We start from the raw sequence: 20,834 nt of genomic DNA, 5'->3' as shown, positions 1-20,834 counted from the left end.
TTTTAGTGTTTCTACATTCCTTCTTTAAAAACTATCCCAATTGATTCTCTATGTTACAGCTGCTCCACGTCAAAGAATAGAACTGACCTTTGATGAACATTATTATATAGAGCCTTCATTTGAATGTCGATTTGATCACTTGGAAATTCGAGATGGACCATTTGGTTTTTCTCCACTTATAGATCGTTACTGTGGTGTAAAAAGTCCTTCATTAATTCGATCAACAGGCAGATTTATGTGGATTAAATTTAGTTCTGATGAAGAACTAGAAGGATTGGGATTTCGAGCAAAATACTCTTTTATTCCAGGTAAGGATTCTTTCAGGTAAAGGATTATTTTTTTCAAGATGTGCTAACTCAAAAACAGAATATTAAGGAGGTCTACTAGTCAAGGTATATCCATTAGCACAGATGCAGGGCTTTAAATTAATTAGGCAGAACCTAAAGAAAGTTACTCTGTAAACAGAATTTTAAGAAAAAATAGTATTGATTCTATGATGCTAACATTTTTTTAATATTCTTTGTCATCAGAAAATATTACAAAAGCTTCCCTTGGCTCTTTTCACAATGGCAAAATAATCAGATGAAACAGAAAAATTCACCCAATCAGTTCCTTTATCTCCTTGATTCCAAATAACTACATTAATTCTTTATTATTATTATTATATAAAGTGGCTACTATCTTTAGGATTGATCATTCAACAATAACTATGGATCATTTACTGTATAAAAAAAGCACTCTATTAAGCATGATAGAAATGTAAAAGCAAATGAGAACCCTGAAATCAAAGGATTTATAATATCATTTAAAGAATTATTTTTGAGATATTAAGAAATTTTAAATCATTGATATATTATACTTGAGATAAATCTTAGCAATCTTCTTGACCAGTTGCTCTTTTTACAGGTGAGAAAACTGAGGCACAGAAATGTGAAGCAACAATTACTTAAAACTGGAATTAGAATCCTGGTTTTTCTGACTCCCAGGCAAATACTCTTAAAATAATAATATTTTTCCCAAAACTTTAATCTTTTGGTGTATTCTACAGGCTCTTAATTTTTTGCCCTATGACATAAAATTCTTTTTTACAGAAGTGAGAAAATTTGAGCAAAATGTAGTGTGCTTTCTAGAGCCCCATATTGGGATGCCAAAATATACTGTCCAAATTAGCTCTCCAAAGGATCTTAGGACCAGCCCGAGTCCTTGGTCTTAAAGGAGTAATGAGGCAGGAACCCACATAGATGATCAAATATGGAGTTCATTTATTTCAAGTTTTCTCAGCCTTAAATACTTTAGTACCCTTATATCATCACAGAATCCAGTGCATGTGTTAACTATAAGCACCCTGCTATTATTATGTAAATGCCTCTTTACTGCAAGTATCTCTACTTCAAGTAGAACACAGGTTGTCTCAATACCCTGATTTCTCAAGAAGGCTGAGATGCCCACAAGGGAAGATGAGAGCTGAACCAGACATTGTCAGCAGGTTCCCTCTGGGCTGAAGACTCAAATACCTCACTGAGAGTTTCCCCACTGTCTGTGGCCCTCTACAACAAGACAATAAAGAAATGATTAGATACAATCACTCTTTTAAAAACATAAGAAAAAATATATATATAAGAAATTTCTAAATTAAATACTTCTCTGAAAAGATAATAATCTTCTATGTTAGAAGATTATACTATGTTAGTATACATCTTACAAAACAAAGGATGAGCCAAAATTTCTCCACATTTCAGAAAGATAGCATTAGAAGGAAGAGCTGCAGATCAATGGGGTAAATTTAGTGGATTGAAGTTTCTGTAAGTATTTCATGTACCACATTTTAATTGACTACTTCTGCTTAATTAATTAAAACTCAAACTTGCATCAGAACTCTGTTTATCTTACTGCAGAATTTTTTTTCTTTGTGCATACTACAAATTATAATTTGAAAATGGCTTATGGGAAGTTTTCAAATGTACAATATGTTTCTATAACTTTGGATTTTCTCTCAAGCTGAAATGATTAAAATTATAATAATTTATTTAATAAAATTCTCTCTGGCAAGTTTGCCTCTTTACCCAAAAAAGTATCCTAGCCATTCCTTATAAATAAAAATCTATTGGGAGAATCTGGGTCATAAACTTCATGACTATTTTACTATGTAAATTCAGATATCCCTTTAGCTTTGAAGTATTTAATAAAATAACCCAAGCTAATGTCAAATGTGTCTTCTTCTAGAACTGTTTATTTTATAATGTCTTTTTAAAAATATAGTTGTACCTAAATTCTACCTGGGGCACAATTGATGCCAGTTGACTTGAGTTTGACTCCTATTTTTCTTTTAGAGTCTGATAATTAATATGAGCAAAACTACAAAACACTTTCCACACAAATTAAGTCTGATCTAACCTATTGGAAAAAATATTAAATGCTCTTGGATAAGGTGAGCAAACATAATAAAGATGACAATACTACCTAAACATCTATTTATTTAGCGCTATACCAATCAGACTCCCAAAAAACTATTTTAATGACCTAGAGTCTGATAATTACCTGTCCAACTTTGGGGAAGTTATTTCACTTCAGTAGGACTCAGTTTCCTTATTTGCAAGTGAGATTTAGATTAAATATTCTCTAAGCAGACTTAGATATAATAATTCTGATTCTTATTCTAAAAAATTGTTTTTTATTATTCCAGAAATGTTGTGTTTGTCATCTAACTTATTTTGTGAGAATTTTAACCCATATAAAATTATTTTTATGATATGAAAAACAACAGAGTCAGGAGGAACTATTCTCTAGTTCTTTAGTAAATTTTTTATGATATGATATTTGATAGTCTGGTCATATTCACTATGATTTTATTGTGGCATATTCAGCGAACTATTAGTCTAAACCCATTTTCTGCAAGATTTCTTTCCAGTTTTCCCAGCAATCACAACAAAAAGCAAGTTGTTTTCTAAGTAATTTATGTTTTCATATTTTCAGAAGTAAGTTGTAGTGTTGTCCAGCAGACAGAGAACTAGTCTTAGATTTGAAAGTTCTGAGTTTTTCTCCTGTTACATCCACATATTCATATTATTTGTGTGACCTGAGGCAAGTGATTTGAACCTTCAATGCTTTTTGGAAACTGTCTAAAATCATAAGTTGCCCAGAAGCTGACACCTGTATTGGTAGGAGTTTCCTTATTTGGAAGTTAAAAGTTTACTCCCTATTCCTATTTCATGCCATGCTCATTTATTAAAATGAAGTTAATTGATTGAGGTTTCAAATAGTATGATTTGTTAAATTGGCAGCTTTGTTTAGATGCCTTCACAATGTAGTTAAAATATTCATTTACAAATATTTGGTCTATGCATAAATAACCAAATCATGTCAACATGAAGCCAAATAATCTGCTAGTTCAAATAATTTATTTAAAGCTTAATCATTCATTTGGATATTTTATCCATAATATACCAAAAGCAACTGGTTGGATTAAATTGAACAGATATGCTGTGTCATGGAGAACAATGGCTCTTAGATGTCTTTGTAGCATAGCTATGTCAGCAAGGCAAAATACCCTATGAATCTATCCTGCCAACTTCTGTTTACCACAGTAAAACAAACATACACTTCACCAGAAAAAAAAGCTTGGTGCTGCTTTTGCTGAGATGCCAATAAGACACCATGTTCTACTACATATTAACTGTTAATTAATACTATAATCAAAAATATTAAATACATACTAAATAACAATGTACCATTCAATAACCAAAGTGCCAGCCTACAATAAATGTAAAGGATGCTTAGAAATATAAAATGTACTTATGAGAATGGGACATATATACAAATAATAAAAAGTATAATAACACGAGAACAATGTATAAGAAAGGTACAAACAAACTACTATGTAAAGTCTAAGGGGGAAGGAAGAAAATCATTATTAACTGCAGGAATAGGGATTGGAAAATGCTTCTTGGCAGTGGGCCTTAAAAGTCAGATACAATTTAATGTTGAGAAGAAGGAAAAGAAAAGTATTCCATATTTTTATAAAGAACAATGTAAACAAAGCCAAGATATGCAGAAAAGCGTGAATCATGTAAATATATCAAGAAGCAATGTCATTAAACTTACTAAGCCTTGAACCAACTCTAATTGTCTTCTTTTCTGTTGCAGATCCAGACTTTACTTACCTAGGAGGTATTTTAAATCCCATCCCAGGTCTAGTATTATGTTGTCACTTTTTTCATTTTATGACATTTACAATGAGGCTTATTTTCCATTGACATCATTTACATGTCCTCTCTAGACTGTCAATTTGAACTCTCAGGAGCTGATGGAATAGTACGCTCTAGTCAAGTAGAACAGGAAGACAAAACAAAGCCTGGACAAGCAGTTGACTGCATATGGACAATTAAAGCTACTCCAAAAGCCAAGGTATTTGTATGAAATCAGTCATGTTAAGTGAAATATATTAATTATATTTATATTATTTGTTACTTTTGTTTGAATAAGCTATTTGGGCTAATATATCTATTACTGTATGTGACAATTTTTTTAAGGTCCATTCAACACATATTATAACAGATAACAACCTATCATTGTTATCATAAAATTGTCCAAAATGTAACATTTGAATGTTAAGGGCTAATATAAATCAACTGAAAATTTTAAATTTGCAAATATCCAACTTGTTAGTTTTTTTTTTTTTTTTTTTTGGGGGGGGGTGGGAGGAAATTGGGTTTAAATGATTTGCCCAGGATCACACAACTAGTGTCTGAGACCATATTTGAACTCAGTTCCTCCGGACTCCAGAGTTAAGGCTATATCTACTACACCAACTAGCTACCCCACAACTTTTAAGATATGAATTAATAAACATCATGCTAATCATGAATCACTTATTAGGCAATAACCATATGTTACAGTGCGAAAATTACTTTAAATAAAAAAACACAACATACCTTATCAAAGTAAACCCTTCAAAATAAACTATATTCTTTTAATTTGTAAAAATAATTTTTCCATCCCATTAAACTATACTTGGGGAATGAAATACCTACAGTTTTGTAATATTTATATTTGTAGATTCATTTGGAATCTGTGGGTTTGAAGTGGCATTAGTATGCTATTGAAAGACAACAAAATTTTATTCCAGTTAATCAAGCAGGAAGTAAAACATTTATCTACTCCATTAAATAAAATAAAATTTTAAAGTTTTTTTTTAAATTAAAGCATTTTCTAAATTAAAACATTTGTAAGCAAATCATAATCTAAGCCAAGCCATGGAGATGGTCCATTCATAGATTTTTTTAATCAGATCGTTCCATATAATTTGTTATAAATTATATTTTAATGCCTATGACAATGAAATTCGTTAGTGCTTGTGAGTTACCAAAGTACAAAAATTTATATTCAGCATAAATAGTAACAGAATCTAGACCTTCATATTCCTTTTCTTGTAATATAACCATTAAGAATGTCTGAAGTGGCAAAAATTGCCTATGTCATTTGCACATCAATAAGAAAACCTTATGCCATACACACAAACAGTATTGAGCAACAATGCAACAAAGTGTCAGATAACAAGAAAAAAGTTAACAAAATTAGAAATAAGAAGGACCTTAGTATTAAAAGACTGCTAATCTCTTTCTTATCTTGAATAAAATTGGTGGGATCAGAAATCAGTTGTTTTATTCAGTTCCTCAGGTTCAAATATTGTGTTTCTGCAGTTAATCAACTAACTCATTCTAAGTTAAAAGCACTAAGTTTAATTCATTGCTCAGACTTTTAATTAAGAAAACCAAAATAACATTTCAATTATTTTAGCAATTGATTAGCCATTCAATAATAAGAACCATTCATTGCCTTCAACTATTACTGTGTAATAAGAAAAATTAGTTGGCTTTGGTTAGTATCAGTTCAGTAGAACACTGTCACACCAGGTCAAAGTTAGAAATATATACATGAGCAACACAGTCAAAAGCAAATTTCATTTATTTCATTAACAGATTTACCTGAGGTTCCTAGACTACCAAATGGAACATTCAAATGAATGCAAGAGAAACTTTGTTGCAGTTTATGATGGAAGCAGTTCTATTGAAAACCTGAAGGCCAAGTTTTGCAGTACTGTAGCCAATGATGTAATGCTTCAAACAGGAATTGGAGTGATTCGAATGTGGGCTGATGAAGGTAGCCGGCTTAGCAGGTTCAGAATGCTCTTTACATCATTTGTGGATCGTAAGTAAAGAATACATTCCCAAAAGCAAAAGCTATGTGAGAGATTTTTCACAATCATTTGTCTCATTTATAAGCAGATATATTCATTAATTGATGAAATTTAGATTATCAATCTACTAAAAATTAGTTTTAACTTGGTATGATTCCACCAGGTTTTGTTATTTTTTTCTTGCTATTTATGCAGTCCCTATAGAAATCTGTCTATATCTAAAAGTGATAAATCATAAGGTCAATCAAAATTATTAGGGTGATTGATTCTGATTTCAGATTGATTTGATTTATCTAAATTAACCTACTAATTCTGTCTGTTCTCTTTAAAAAAAATTTTAAAGTCTGAATGCCTCATGAATACCTCACAAAGCTTAACTAACATTGTAAATAGATCTTTGAAAGTAATGGCATTTCAATTAACCTTAACATTTAATGTTGTTGCCAGCTCTTCAAAATTAGGCTGATAAATCTATTTAAGGATGATCATTTTCTGTAGATTATTAGCTAAAAGTAGGGTCAAAAATTAACTTATCCTATGCCATATTATCTTCTATATCAAAGAATGTGTAATGAGGTTCTATCTCTTATATTACATTCTCATCAAGGAATGCTGGGATGAAGTGGCATATAATAAATCAGAGAAATAAATATTAACCTCTGTCTTCTGCCTGTTTCATGAAGATGGTGTGAAGATGAACTACATAGATTCTGTAAAGCTATTTGAGCCCTTAGAAAAAATAAAGTTGTATAAAAAGTCTCGTTTATGAAATTTTAGACAATAAACCATTTTGATTGGTAGTTTTTGCCTTCATGTGATACTTCTTCTGTGACCTTGGGTTTAGTAATTTCATGTTGCTGCTTTATGATTTCATATTTATATAGTAAAACATACTAAAATATGATTGAATTATTCAATCTGGAAGTTTAAATAATCCTTTTGAATTGTCACATGGTGATTTAGGCTGTGATGTTTCTGAATAAATGGCAAAGACAGAATATGACAAACTAAACTAACAAGTTCTGCTGTTTATACACATCTTCATTCAACAAACATTTATTAAGAAACTATTATATTTAAGGCACGGTGTTCACAACTGTAAGGGATTTACATATGACAAAAAAATTTAAAAATTCATATGGCACAGATTCTGCCTTTAAAGAACTTTTAATCTACAGGAGGATATATGCCCTGTATAAAAACAACTGTAATATAGATGCAAAGAGATGGATCAAGGGAGTCCTGAATTAAATTGAAGAATTCCTTTTTCAATTTTCTAAGATTTCAGACAAGTGGGCCATTGTTTCCTAACTGATTTGGTGGACTCAGAGGCACATTGCTCCATGAACCTGTTCCTGGATTGCTTTCTTATGACTGAATGAGGCTCAATTCGTTAAATTCATTAGGCACAATTTATCATGTCTCCATAGTGCTATGCACTGAGTTTAACAATGTTCAGATACATAGTTCTTAGATGCTCACAAATTTGTGTCTGTATAAGGGCCTATATTTCTCAAAGCTGCCTACCCTCCTAGAGCTTATATTCATCCCAAAAATGCCTCTGTAGTTCATACTTAGGTCGGTACTTGTAAAGAACTAGCCCAATCAAAAACAATTTTAAAAGGAAAAAGAGCAGGGGGTAGGGAGAGGGGGGGGGAGTGATCTCTTAAGATATGTAGGGCTCTCCTAACATAAATCTGGAACTTGGGATTTTCTAAAACCAATTCCTTATCCCCCTGTGAAAAGCCAATTTCCCAATAAGTCACTACAGAACTTAAAGCATTCCAAAATGGAGATCTGGGATGGAGTTGGAATTGATGGGAGACCAACCCCTTACTCTACAGAAAAAAATATCAACTAATCAAGATTTTCCCCGGGAAAAAAAAAAAGAAAGAAAATACCTCAGGTTTCTAGACCACTAGGCAAAAGGCATACTATGGACATAGACTCCACAAGAATACTGGAAATATTATTTGTATTCATGCCACAATAAGGCAAGCAGTTGGAATCTGTTCAAAAATAAAATAAATATTGATGAACCCAAGAAATAGGCAGGGGTCCCAAAATTAGGAATTAGGTTAATTGGAAACCACCTCACACAAATACAGGAAAGTTCTCAAAATGTGTGGCTCTCACAAAGGGATGTGACACTTGAGGACATTTGAAAATCAATTAGTCAAGTCTCTTTGGTTTAATTAAACAAATAGTAACTAATTGCCATTGTTAAATTCAGATCACCCAACATGTATGAACTATTTCCTTTGGTATTTAAAAAATGGTAGATTTTGATTGTTGAACTATTTATCAGTGATCTTTAAAATATCATGTAAGTGGGCAGCTAGGTGGCGAAGTGGATAGAGCACTAGCCCTGGAGTCAGGAAGAGCTGAATTCAAATATGGTCTCAGACACTTAACACTTCCTAGCTGTGTGACCCTGGGCAAGTCACTTAACCTCAGCCTCAGGGGGAAAAAATAATTTTAAAAAATAAATATCACGTAAGTGTAAGGCACTGCAGCATTGGAGAACAAATATCTTGATTTTTTAAGAAGTGAAAATTGAGTGTGTAGATTATAAATAGTAAGCTTGACTTCAAGTCCTGGAAAAAATTTAAAAGATATTATTTAAGAGAATGCTAATTAGCATACAGAAAAGGAAGTGATCATAGAGTATGGTTTCATCATGAAGAAGTCATACTAAAACAACTTTTTTTTCTTGTTGGACAAGATCTCTAAAACAATGAATTAGGAAAATGCTATACAGTTTGCCTTGATTTTAGCAAAGTCTTTTGATAACTAAGGCTATTCTTGTGGGAAATATCAAAAAATCTAGATGAGCTAAGTTATAGTTACAATATAGGTTACAGTTAGGGTTCTGAATAGTTAAATGATTAGACTGAAGGAGTAGTCATTAAAAAAATTTAATGTCAACTAGAAAGAGATTGCCAGTGGAATCTGTGCTTGCCCTATTATAATGAAGATTTTTATCACTAATTTAGATAAAGATATAATGGCATTCTTATCAAATTTTCAGGTGACATGTGGGAGAACTAGATGACAAAGTCAGGATATGAAAAGATCTCAGTGGGCTAAATTGGGCGGAATTTAATAGAAATTCATAAATGTGAAAGTCTTATGTTTGACTTTAAGAAACAAATTCACAAGTACAAGATAAAGGAGATACAACTAAGCAGAAGTTCTTCTAAAAGACCTGTAAATTTTGGATTTCCTTCACAGGCTAATTGTATACTATTTCAAAGTCCGATTCTTTTTGTACAGCAAAACAACTATTTGGACATATATATATATATATATATATATATATATATATATATATATATATATATATATATATATATATATATATATATATATATATATATATATATATATTGTATTTAATTTATACTTTAACATAGTTAACATATATTGGTCAACCTGCCATGGGGGAGGGGAAGGAGGGGAAAAATTAGAACAAAAGGTTTGGCAATTGTCAATGTTGTAAAATTACCCATGCATATATCTGGTAAATAAAAACTATTAATATTAAAAAAAAGAGATAAAAGGCCTGCAAAGTTTAACTGAACTGCAAACTCAATATGAGTCAACAGTATGTTATGGCAGACAAAAACTAATATGCTCTCAGGGTTAATTAAGAGAAGCATGATGTCCCTGATTAGGGAGGTGCCAGATAGTTTTGCTTTGCTCTGCCCTTGTCAGGCTACAACTGTAGTACTGTGCCCAGCTCTAAGTACCACACTTTATGGACATTTATGGACAGAGAAGATTCAGAGGACATCCATGATAGAAAAAGACCTTGAGATCATATCTCATAATGACTTCTTGAAGCAAAGGAAGATTTTTGGCCTAGAAAAGAGAAGATTTAGATAGAATATGGTAATATTTGTAGAGCTGTCATATAGAAGAAGGGAGAAATTTGGTTTGTCCTACTTGGATTCACAGGACAAAATTATAAATATTGGGAGAAAGGACCATAGAGACAAATCTAGATTTGATATAATTAGATTCTATTAATTAGAACTATGAAAAAATGGGAAATATGCTGTCCCAGGAAGTATAGTGGTATGTAAATTACTTGGGACAAAAGTAAAATACTTAAGTATTTTATTAAGTGTATTATAAGTATATTTATATAAATAATAAACTATACAATAAGCCTTACAACTTTTTGCAGCTTAAAAAACATGGCCTTTTGCTGCAATAACTTTCTTACATGCTTTAATTACATTGAATATTGAACAATACCTCTACAAATCCCAGTTTTCCAAATGTTGCCCTTAGATTTTTATTGAGCTTTAAGTCAGACAAGTTCCCAGTCTACTGAAGCACATTTATCTCCATTTCTCAGATGTATTGCTTAACCTTCATCTGTGGCATGGTACAAACTCAAGTTGAAGAATTCAGCCTCCATTTGGAAATTTCTATCATTCCAGAACAATTCTTTTTCTCAGTTTATCAATATATGTATTAGAGTGAATCATTTCTTCAATGGGGTCAAGACATCTAGGTAATGAAAATAAAAAATCTGCAACACAAACACAGAAGAGAATAACTCTAAAACATACACAAGTAATGCTTAAGAATAGCTAGATGAAACAAATTTTTATAAATGTATTGAAAGCATTTGAATAAAATTTTGAAAAAGAAATGAGAACTATGGAAGAAAAAAATTATAAAAGGACTTAACAGCTTGGCACAAGCAAGAACCTCCCTGAAAATTAGAATTGGACAAATAGAAGTCACTGACCTATTTCACAGCAAAAATAACTAACTGAAAACATTAAGGAAAAAAAAGATTTTTAAAACATTATTGAATTATATGAATGCTATGACCAAAAAAGCCAAACCTAGATATTTCAAGGAATCTTAAAAATGTGCAGGTCTCAATATCAGAGAACAAAGTAGAAATAGAAACTAATCTGTCATTCATCTTCTAAAAGAAACCTCTGAAAACTCCCAGGAATATGATCATCTAAATTCAGAGCTTCCAGGTCCAAATACATATATGGCAAGTAGTTACAAAGAATTCAAATATTAAGGAGCCATAGTCAAGATTGCACATGACTTAGCAATCACTACTATAAAGAAATGGAGAACTTAGAATATGATATTTCAGAAGACAAAGAATATCAGCTTTCCACCAAGAAAAATTTATCTACCAAAACTGAATATAATCATAAAAGGGAAAAAAAACTTTAATGAAATAGAGGATTTCCAAACATCTCTGATGCAAAGACCAGGGCTTTGGAAAAACTTTGAAATTCAAACACAGGAGTAAAGAGAAAAAAAAAAAAAAGGTAAACGTAAATTCAGAATGATAAAAGAGTTTACAAGGATAAACTGTTTACATTTAAATATGGGAAGATGATAAATGTGTCCCCTCTTAGAATTCAAATAGTCAAGGCCTGGCTGTGGTTCTACTAAATCTTAAGAATGGAAAGAGAAGGGCAGCTAAGTGGCGCAGTGGATAGAGCACCAGCCTTGAAGTCAGGAGGGCCTGAGTTCAAATGTGACCTCAGACACTTCCACTTCCTAGCTGTGTGACCCTGGGCAAGTCAGTTAACTCCAATTGCCTTAGCAAAAAAAATAGAATAAAAAAAATAGAATGGAAAGAGAAAGGAAGAGGAATACTTTGGGAGGGGAGGTGGAAAGGTTAGGGGAAATTGTCTCAATGAAATATACAAGTAGGAAGTAGTAATGCTTGAACCTTATTTTCATCTAAACTGGTCAAAATAAGAAAGGAGAGAAAGAAAAGGGGGGGAAGAAGGGAAAAAGTGAAGGAAGGAGGGAGAAAGAGAGTTGAATACAAAAATATATTTCAATAGGGAAATAGGAGAGAAAAGGGGAGAAGGTGGGATAAATACTTCCTGAAATGTGGGGGAGGCAGGGGAGAGGAAGAAGGGGAGGACTGGATTAAGAGATGTAGTAGTAGTTCTAAGCAAAACCAAATCTTAATAATATACAAAAATATTTAAGGCTCTTTATGAGGTAGCGAAGAATGGGAATCTGAGAGATGCCCAGCTGAGGGGGGAATGTTATGGAAATTTATGGTATATAAATATAATGAAATAATGCTGTGCTGAGCATAATACTTACCAACAAGAATTCCAAAGGAATAATAAAACATGCTATCCCACCCCCTCATAGAGAAGTGAAGGAATCAGAATGCGGAATGAGACAAATTCTTTTGGACATGGTCATGTAGAAATTTGTTCTTATTGACTATATAGTCATAATAGGTTTTGTTTTTCTTATAGTTTCAATGAGAGGAGTGGGGAATAAGATGGAAAACATTGTATTGGTAAATATTTTAGTCTAATAAAAATGTTCAGATTTTACAGAATTACCTTACTACTTCTTGCAACAGCTTTGAGAAAGACTTCCTCAGCAAAATTACCTTTCAGCACTCCATTTTTTTGTAATATAACAAGCATTCTTTCTTCTAAGAAAATCTTAGTAAGATTTTTTTTACTTGTCTTCCTGTTGTTACAATTTTAAGGAGTTCACATCACAACAACAACAAAAATGGCAACTATTTCATTTTCCAGATTCTGAAAACGTTTTTAGTTTTCTGAAAGATCAGATTTTTGAAATTCTTGGCATTGCTTTTTGTTTTTGATTACATTTTTTCTTGTATTTCAATGCATTTGATAATGTTTCATTGTAGGCTTCAGTGATTCTTGAAAGAGGACTTCCTCATACAAACTATTGCAACTTTCTAACTTCTAATAGTCATTGAAGTGTGCTGTTTAAAGTTATACTTTCCTCACATTTCCTTAGAATAATATCCATTTTTTAAAAATACAATTTAAAAGACCACAAAATAAAGCAATAAAATTTCTATATGCCACGCTTGTATCCAATATGCAAGTGATAAAAAACTAACTAAAGATAGGAAAAATAGCTCAAGTTAGCTGAATTTGGTCCAGGTCAAATCAAATTCTGAGGAGGTGTGTTGTCAACAGAAACATACATAAATGACCAATCCCATCACAAAATGAAACTGTACATAAATATAATTGTTTCAAGTAATTCTCACATCACTCTTAAGAGGTTTTCTACCTCTCCCAAAGGTTGGATGACCATTTGTTGGGTATGTTCTAAAGGAATGACTTTTTGAGGGATTGTTCTAAATAGCCACTGATTCCTTTCCAAATCAGAAACTCTCTAAACTAGTAGAAAATAATGCTTAAAAGGGAAGTTGAAATAAGTTTGTGGTAGATCTTGAATGTCAGACTATACAGATTTTATTCTGTAGGAAATAGTCACTGGTGGTTTTTTAATATATGAATGATGTCATTAAAGTTGTATATCCAGCAATGATATGTAAGACAAATTGAAAGAGAAAGAAGTTGGACAAATTTGAGACTTTGGGAATAAGCTAACTAAAACACAACGAGGTCTAAACTAGAATAGTAGCATCAGAGAACAAGAGACATTACAGAGCTAGAATTGACAGTATTTGATGACAGTATATGTAGGGAAAATAGAAGGGTAGAATGTGAAGTTAACTCTAAGGCTTCTAATCAAGGAGAATAGTGGTACCTGTGGAATGGTCAGGAAGATCAAGGAAAGAAATATGTTGAGAGGGAGGAGAAAATGATAAGTGGGAAGTGTTAGTGGATATGTTAATAGATTATATATTATTTTATGTGTGTATATGTATATTATATAAAGGGGATTCTTTATGCAGTTGGAATTGGGAATCAAGCTATTTGTTCCATAAATGCTGCTGGTTATTGTCAGAGAATTTAAAGACCTTCGTGAATTTTTGTATTACACAAAGAACTATTTAAAGTGGACTTAATCAGTATTTAAAGGAGAAAGTAGCATTTAAATTCGTCAGACTACTACTGATTGAGCGGTTTGTTTACCTCTTAGCTTAAAGCTCTTAGGCCTCTAACAGAATAATCAGAGTACCAGAAAATGAATCTGGTAGGGAAAATAGTAGCAGGGAAGAGGTAAAGAGAGCATGCTGCAGATCAATAGGGAATTTCATGGATTTTTTATAAAACAATGCTTCCAGTTGGAAGTTTATATGCTTATCATTATTTTCAAGTCATTGGGCTCTTTTTAGATTTCTTTAAACTGTTAATGATTTATAATTGTTACAAATCCATCCATGAAAACAATCAATATTTCTGAAGAGGTTTATATAAATGGAGTAATTCTGCATGACAGATTCACTTCACGCCTCCCCATTGCAGATTGCAGATGTGACTGAAATAGCATAATTCAACTAAGGGGACAATGCAGAAGAGCAATCGATGTTTGGCTTCTTCCCAGGCACAGAATACTAATATATACCCCACTCTAAGAAAGAATATGATATTAGGAAAATAATTTCTAGGACTAGAATTGTGAAAGCAGCAGAAGATATTTTCATTAAAATAAAATCCATAAATGTGATTTTTAGTAGCATATTGCCTAAGGCCCCTCCTGAAGGGCCAATTGAAGGGCATAACTATCTGTCAACATTGTTGCCTCATTTTGTTTTAGGGAAACTAAAACAGAAACCTGAGCTCTCTTTGCTCCCTGATCTTCTGACCCAGAAATCAATGGAAAGGAAAAATAGGGAGTCTGGAGATTATAAGGGAAAACTAATATATCACTGTCATTAGTGTTAGCTTGTAGTATTTATTTATATTTAACTCTGGATTTATAAGTTAGCCACAATATATGGTTTGAAGTGAAACATTATAGCCTCAATAATGTTGTTGCTCTTAGAAAAATTAATGCATCTTTGGTTCTAAAACCCCCAGATTACAACAAAATTTGGAAATAAATATGTAGTGTTTTTAAAAATCATTTTGTAATTCCCAAAGTAATTAAAGAGAATTACCTGATCCCAATTCCAACTGCATAATGAATCCCCTTTATATAATGCCATTCTTCCAATATGTTAAATATAGTGGGGGGATAATTAAGCAAAGAACTACACTTAAGGGACAAAAAAAAAGAATAACCCAAAAAAGAAAGAATAACTCAGATTAAGTTTATGTAAAATTTTTACATATGGAAACTGGATGCTAATGATGGTTGTATCATCAGGACTTTATCCAATACTAGGCACTAATTTTATATTAATTAAATTAACATAAAAATTCAAAACACCAAAAAGATGTCTGGTTGTGTTACATTCCCAGTCAGTACATCTTGGAAAACAGATTTTTGTCTCCATGGAAAAAATTAATTTTACATAGTAAATATAAAATTATGTATAATTAGTAACAGATCTATTATTCAGGCTTCATAGTCTGAATTTTTTTTAAGTTTTTAAAAGTATAACCATGAAATATTCTCAACGAAACTCATGGAAAAGTAATACATTTTTTGTATAGGTCAATTTTTATCTCCATATATTATGTGACTTAGTTTTCCAACATTTACAAATATTTACAATATTTATGTCACACCTAAATAGGATAATCAACCAAATATCTAAAGCCCACCAATGAGAAAAGTAACAGATTACATTTATGCTGAAACTGTGTGTTAAAATTAATGGTACTGTATATATCTAGAGCAGAGATTTTAAACAATTTCGTGTTAAGATATTTTTTAAAACCAACTTAATGGACTTTAAGTAAGGAATAGCTAGTGCAATTCTTATTAAAGAATTTTAACAATTGAAACACAATATTTTTATCACTTTATTAGATTAAACAAGCAACATTTTGATACTCTCAAAACTCCTACTAAAAACAATACACTAGTTAAATAAAATATTAAGTTAAGAAAAAAAAATGTTAAGACAGACACATAATGATAAGAATTGTAAGAATTTCAGAACTGGAAGAGGAGGCCATGTATTCCACACCCTCATTTTACAAATGAAGATACTGAAGCCCAAAAAGGTGAATTGACTTGGCCAAGTTAAGTGACTAGAGGGAATGAGAGGTTCAAGGTATGGTTTCTCCTGATGCCCCAGTACTTGTGATTGAGCCACAATGTATGCATCTGAGCTTGTCTTACCGGGCTCTAGAATTCAAAGCCATTTTATAATTCTAGTACAGTGCTCAACAAAGAACGAGTTAAACTGTACCAGACCAACAAAATACTTTTTAAGTGTGGCAAAATTAAAAACAAACACTCAATTCAAGGAACATTTATTAAGCTACTACTACCAACTAGTGGGAAATTAGGAATTTAAAGAATTAGGAACCCTCAAAAACCTTACTTGAAGTGGATATTTACATAGAGAAGTTAGGTAATTTGAAAAAAAAAATTTTGATAGAATATGTGCTGCCTTTTCCCCTTTATTTTCAGTTTCAAATGTTCTTTTTCCCCCTCCCCCAAAGAAATCAGAGAGAAAAAGGATCCATGTGTATAGTAAAATATTTACAACAGCTCTTTTCATAGTAGCAAAGAATTGGAAACTGAAGGGGATGTTCATCAATTGAAGAGAGGATTCTTAACAAGTAACAAAAGTCAGGAAAGAGTTCTCCTTTGTTTCCACCAAGAAAAGAACTTAATATAACTTGGTGGAAACTTAACTACAAATATTTAGTTTGTTTTTGCTAAATTTCTGGTGTATTTTTAAGGTTAGTGCCTTAAGAAAAAATTATAGATGAGACTGCTTGGTAACAAGGCCATTTTTACAAATTATCAAACTTTATCTTCAATATGGACCATACCTGATGCCAAATTATGTTATCTGTCAGATTGTTTTTAATGAGGTTCTAGTATACAATTATTATGTGCTTATCAAAGGAAATGAAGTAAAAAAAAATGAGAGCCCTAAAGTCCTTATTTAGAAATATTGGTGACACTAATCAATAGTTTCTTTTTTGTTTCAATCAGATGTGATGGAGAAAACATTTCAGGTTACATCAAGTTCTGATCCAATACTATATCCAATTCCTTTTACTTAATATAGCTGGATTTTTTTCTTTCTAGAAACAATTCTACCTTTTTGGCCTCCCAGAAAATACATTTCACCTAATAATTTTCATAAAAGGTACCAAAATGACGTTGCTTCTATTAGACTCCTTTCTGATATTTTTAGCCTTTATCTCAATTGGAAAACATTTAAGCTTTCTCACTTCTTGATTTTCATATTCTTTTGTCTCTGAAGCTGAGCAGGGCCCCAAATTTAATAAATCAGTAACTCTCAGCTCAGATCTTGGGCTTATCTTCCCCAAAAGAATTCTGTGTACATTTGCAACACAAAATTGAATCACTGTTATCTTTAAAATGTGTGAGACCTTAAGGATCCAGTTGTGGTTTGAGGTTTAAAAAAAAAAAAAGAAAAAAAAAGAAAACACCAGATATCCTCACATGAAGTAAATGTCTCCCACAGTCTTGAAAACTTAATGTGGTTAGGTCAGATTTAAACTATTCAAAACAAAAAGCTCAACAGGCCCCTTAACAAATTTTGGAAATAGCCCTAATTAAATTTCTGAAAACAATTTCTCTTAATCTCTCTATTTGTGATTTTCAGTGCCATATTTTTATCTAGGATATAGCAAACAACATTTTTCAAGGTTTTTTATGGAAAATTCATATATGTCTATATTTGCTTTGACTATATTTAATAAGTTAGAAAGTGGATCTTATGCCAGTGTCTTTTAATATATTGAAAAACTTTATTATGCTATGTATTAACATTAAAACCATAGAAAAAATTCACACTCTTACATTTAGAGTGATTCAAAAACAAAGAATTGGTTTTTACTTAATTATTTGGGTGCTCCAAAGTATGTTAACAGTTCGAGTAGACAAATGAAAAAAAAATTGACTGTAAATATTTGTATTCCTAGAAATCAAATAATAAAGATGCTGTTCATTTGATAGTGTTTTCCAGTAACACAGACCATTTCCATGGCTTATAATTTAAGATCCACAGAAACAATTATCATCACTTTTGCTAACATGATATTTGCATGCATTATGGTAGTTTTTCCTTTGGTGTTTGAAATCAGGAACTGCTTTTAGAAGAGAGAAGTTAATGATCTAGACATTTTCTGTATTTTCTTGACAACTCAGCTACCTTTCTTTTTCCCTACAGCTCCCTGCACAGGCAGCACTTTCTTTTGCCATAGTAATATGTGCATCAATAATTCTCTGGTCTGCAATGGTGTTCAAAACTGTGCATACCCTTGGGATGAAAATCATTGTAAAGGTGAATACAGTGCAAAGTCTAACCTCTGAGAGAAGAGTGTCACTTGCCTTACTATGAATGTGTTTAGCATAGGTTTTTTGGCAAAAATGAAGAAATATGCTCTAAATGTTTCCTTTTAATGAATTATTGACCTTCTCTGGGCTGCACTGGAGTAGAGGCAAAAGAATAAATAATATTTTTGCTTTGAAATTAAAGCATTGTTACCTTTGAAAGAATGTTAACAAACATTCTTTATAAGTTATATCAATAAATGTTTCTTTAATATTGAGTTCGGTATTTTCTTTTCTTTAAAGGCCACTTAATTTTGTTCTCAAAATTATTTTAAAAGTAGCCACTGTTTTCTATCAAATTTGAATTTCTGAGAATAAGAATTTTAAATTCACAAACATAATAAAATTGTGAAAATTCTGCAGAATAAAACAAACCTATTATTTGTTTTAGAATTCTTTTAAAATCATCATGAAATCATTAACATGTGTTAGAATTATTTAAAAATCATTATTAAATTACTCATATGTGTAATCTCGATAAATAATGTCTACCAGATATTGGTCAGATGTGTGCATGCCTATTACCAAAATGATTTGCCAAGTTTTTTCTTTTTCTTTTTTCTTTTTTTTTTTTTTATTCTATAAGTATAGTAAATACCTTATAATTATAAGGCACTGTAATCTGATACTGCCATCTTGTGTATTTGACATGAAGTGCCATGAGTTCATCACTGAAATAACATTTAATTCTGGTTTATATCCTAGTATGTCATTTATAGTTCAACTAACATTAGAAACAAATCAGTCATTTGAGTATTTTCAATATGCCTAATAATATAGAAATGTAAATAAATTTTAGAATCAGTGATATTTTTAACCAAAGCTATTAATAATGCAAAGGAAGAAATTGGATGGAATTAAGCAATAATATTGAATTTGGCACAATTTGCAATATTACATTCGTTCAAATTTGCAGAATTCATGCATTCATGTACAGGCTCTAAGTATAGAAACCATCATTTCCTTATACTACATGATTTCTGGCTATCTTGACAAATATTCATGGTTATTATTATTTATGAGCTTCTTATCTTACTTTGTTTTTAAATCTAATAAATTGTGCCATCTGCAGTGTATTTTACCAAAGTATTCCATACATTTTACTAAAAAATATATTAACAAGTTTGTGAAATAGCAAAATCATTGATTTTAATAGACTCAACCTTTTTCTTTCTACAGAGAAGAAAAAAGCTGGACTCTTTGAACAAATCACCAAAACACATGGAACAATCATTGGCATTACATCAGGGATTGTCTTAGTTCTTCTCATTATTTCTATTTTAGTTCAAGTCAAGCAACCTCGAAAGAAGGTCATGGCTTGCAAAACTACTTTTAACAAAACTGGATTCCAAGAAGTCTTTGATCCTCCTCATTATGAACTATTTTCATTAAGGGACAAAGAGATTTCTGCAGATTTGGCTGACTTATCAGAAGAACTGGAAAACTACCAGAAAATGCGACGTTCTTCCACTGCTTCTCGTTGCATCCATGATCATCATTGTGGATCTCAAGCCACCAATGTAAAACAAAGCAGGACCAACCTCAGTTCCATGGAACTTCCTTTCCGTAATGATTTTGCACAACCTCAGCCAATGAAGACATTCAATAGCACCTTCAAAAAAAGTAGTTACACTTTCAAACAATCACATGAGTGTTCTGAACAGGCCATAGAAGACAGAGTGATGGAGGAGATTCCTTGTGAAATCTATGTGAGAGGACGAGAGGATTCTGCACAAGGGTCAATGTCCATTGACTTTTAATCATTTAGAGATGAAGATGATATATTAGTATGTATATATGCAGCATACACAGCACACACACTGCACATATGTATGTTTTTAAGCTTTTCTGCAGTCAACACCTTTCCCCCCCCCCCAAATGAGAAACATCTTTACTGTCATTAATTATCATAATGTTGGAGATTGTATTCCTTTGTGCTCCCTAACCCATGTGAAATTAGTTGGTAAACTTAGAAAGTTGAATGGGGGTAGGGGAAACTGTCATCTATTGCTTGGTGTCATGTAAACAAATAATCAGTTAAATAACTGAATCCACTTTTTAACTGGTTATTCTAATGTCTTGTGAACAGACTTATAAGATACCTGTTGAGTTTTACCAACATAACTGAAGGTGTGCATGGGAACAATGACACAGACTTAAAATCTACAAATATACCAACAAGTTTTAATCATTGAATAAATTTAAAAATAAAGTTTCCTTCATATTTTCACTTTCCTTCTCTTTTTCTTTCCATGATTTTCAAGTCAATGATTTTAACATTTTAGTTGCATAAAAGTGATTATTTCACTATATATATTTTGATATGGGCTTTTATTTACTATTGACTTTGTTAAATTAAAACTAGAGTTCAGTGCCAATTATGCCCCAGAGTTATGTTGCATCCATCTGTTTCTTCTGAACTAATTTTTATACTGCTGCCATTTAA

General features: G+C 31.6%; 1 protein-coding gene across 1 annotated transcript in view; it reads left to right on the top strand.

The window, feature by feature from the left end:
* NETO2 (neuropilin and tolloid like 2) overlaps window positions 1-20,616 on the top strand; it is a 33,216-nt gene extending 12,600 nt beyond the window's left edge. The window contains exons 4-9 of the mRNA XM_074293307.1: window positions 60-308; window positions 4,144-4,188; window positions 4,277-4,404; window positions 5,979-6,207; window positions 18,225-18,338; window positions 19,568-20,616. Of these exons, the coding sequence (XP_074149408.1) occupies window positions 60-308; window positions 4,144-4,188; window positions 4,277-4,404; window positions 5,979-6,207; window positions 18,225-18,338; window positions 19,568-20,148 (1,346 nt within the window). The 3' untranslated portion in view covers window positions 20,149-20,616. The remainder of the gene's footprint in view (window positions 1-59; window positions 309-4,143; window positions 4,189-4,276; window positions 4,405-5,978; window positions 6,208-18,224; window positions 18,339-19,567) is intronic.
* The last annotated feature ends 218 nt before the right edge of the window (window positions 20,617-20,834 follow it).

Source organism: Sminthopsis crassicaudata, chromosome 2 (assembly GCF_048593235.1).
Source record: "Sminthopsis crassicaudata isolate SCR6 chromosome 2, ASM4859323v1, whole genome shotgun sequence".
NCBI classification, from domain to species: domain Eukaryota; kingdom Metazoa; phylum Chordata; class Mammalia; order Dasyuromorphia; family Dasyuridae; genus Sminthopsis; species Sminthopsis crassicaudata.
The sequence above is the reverse complement of the archived record's forward strand: the minus strand, read 5'-3'. Positions and strand labels throughout refer to the sequence as shown.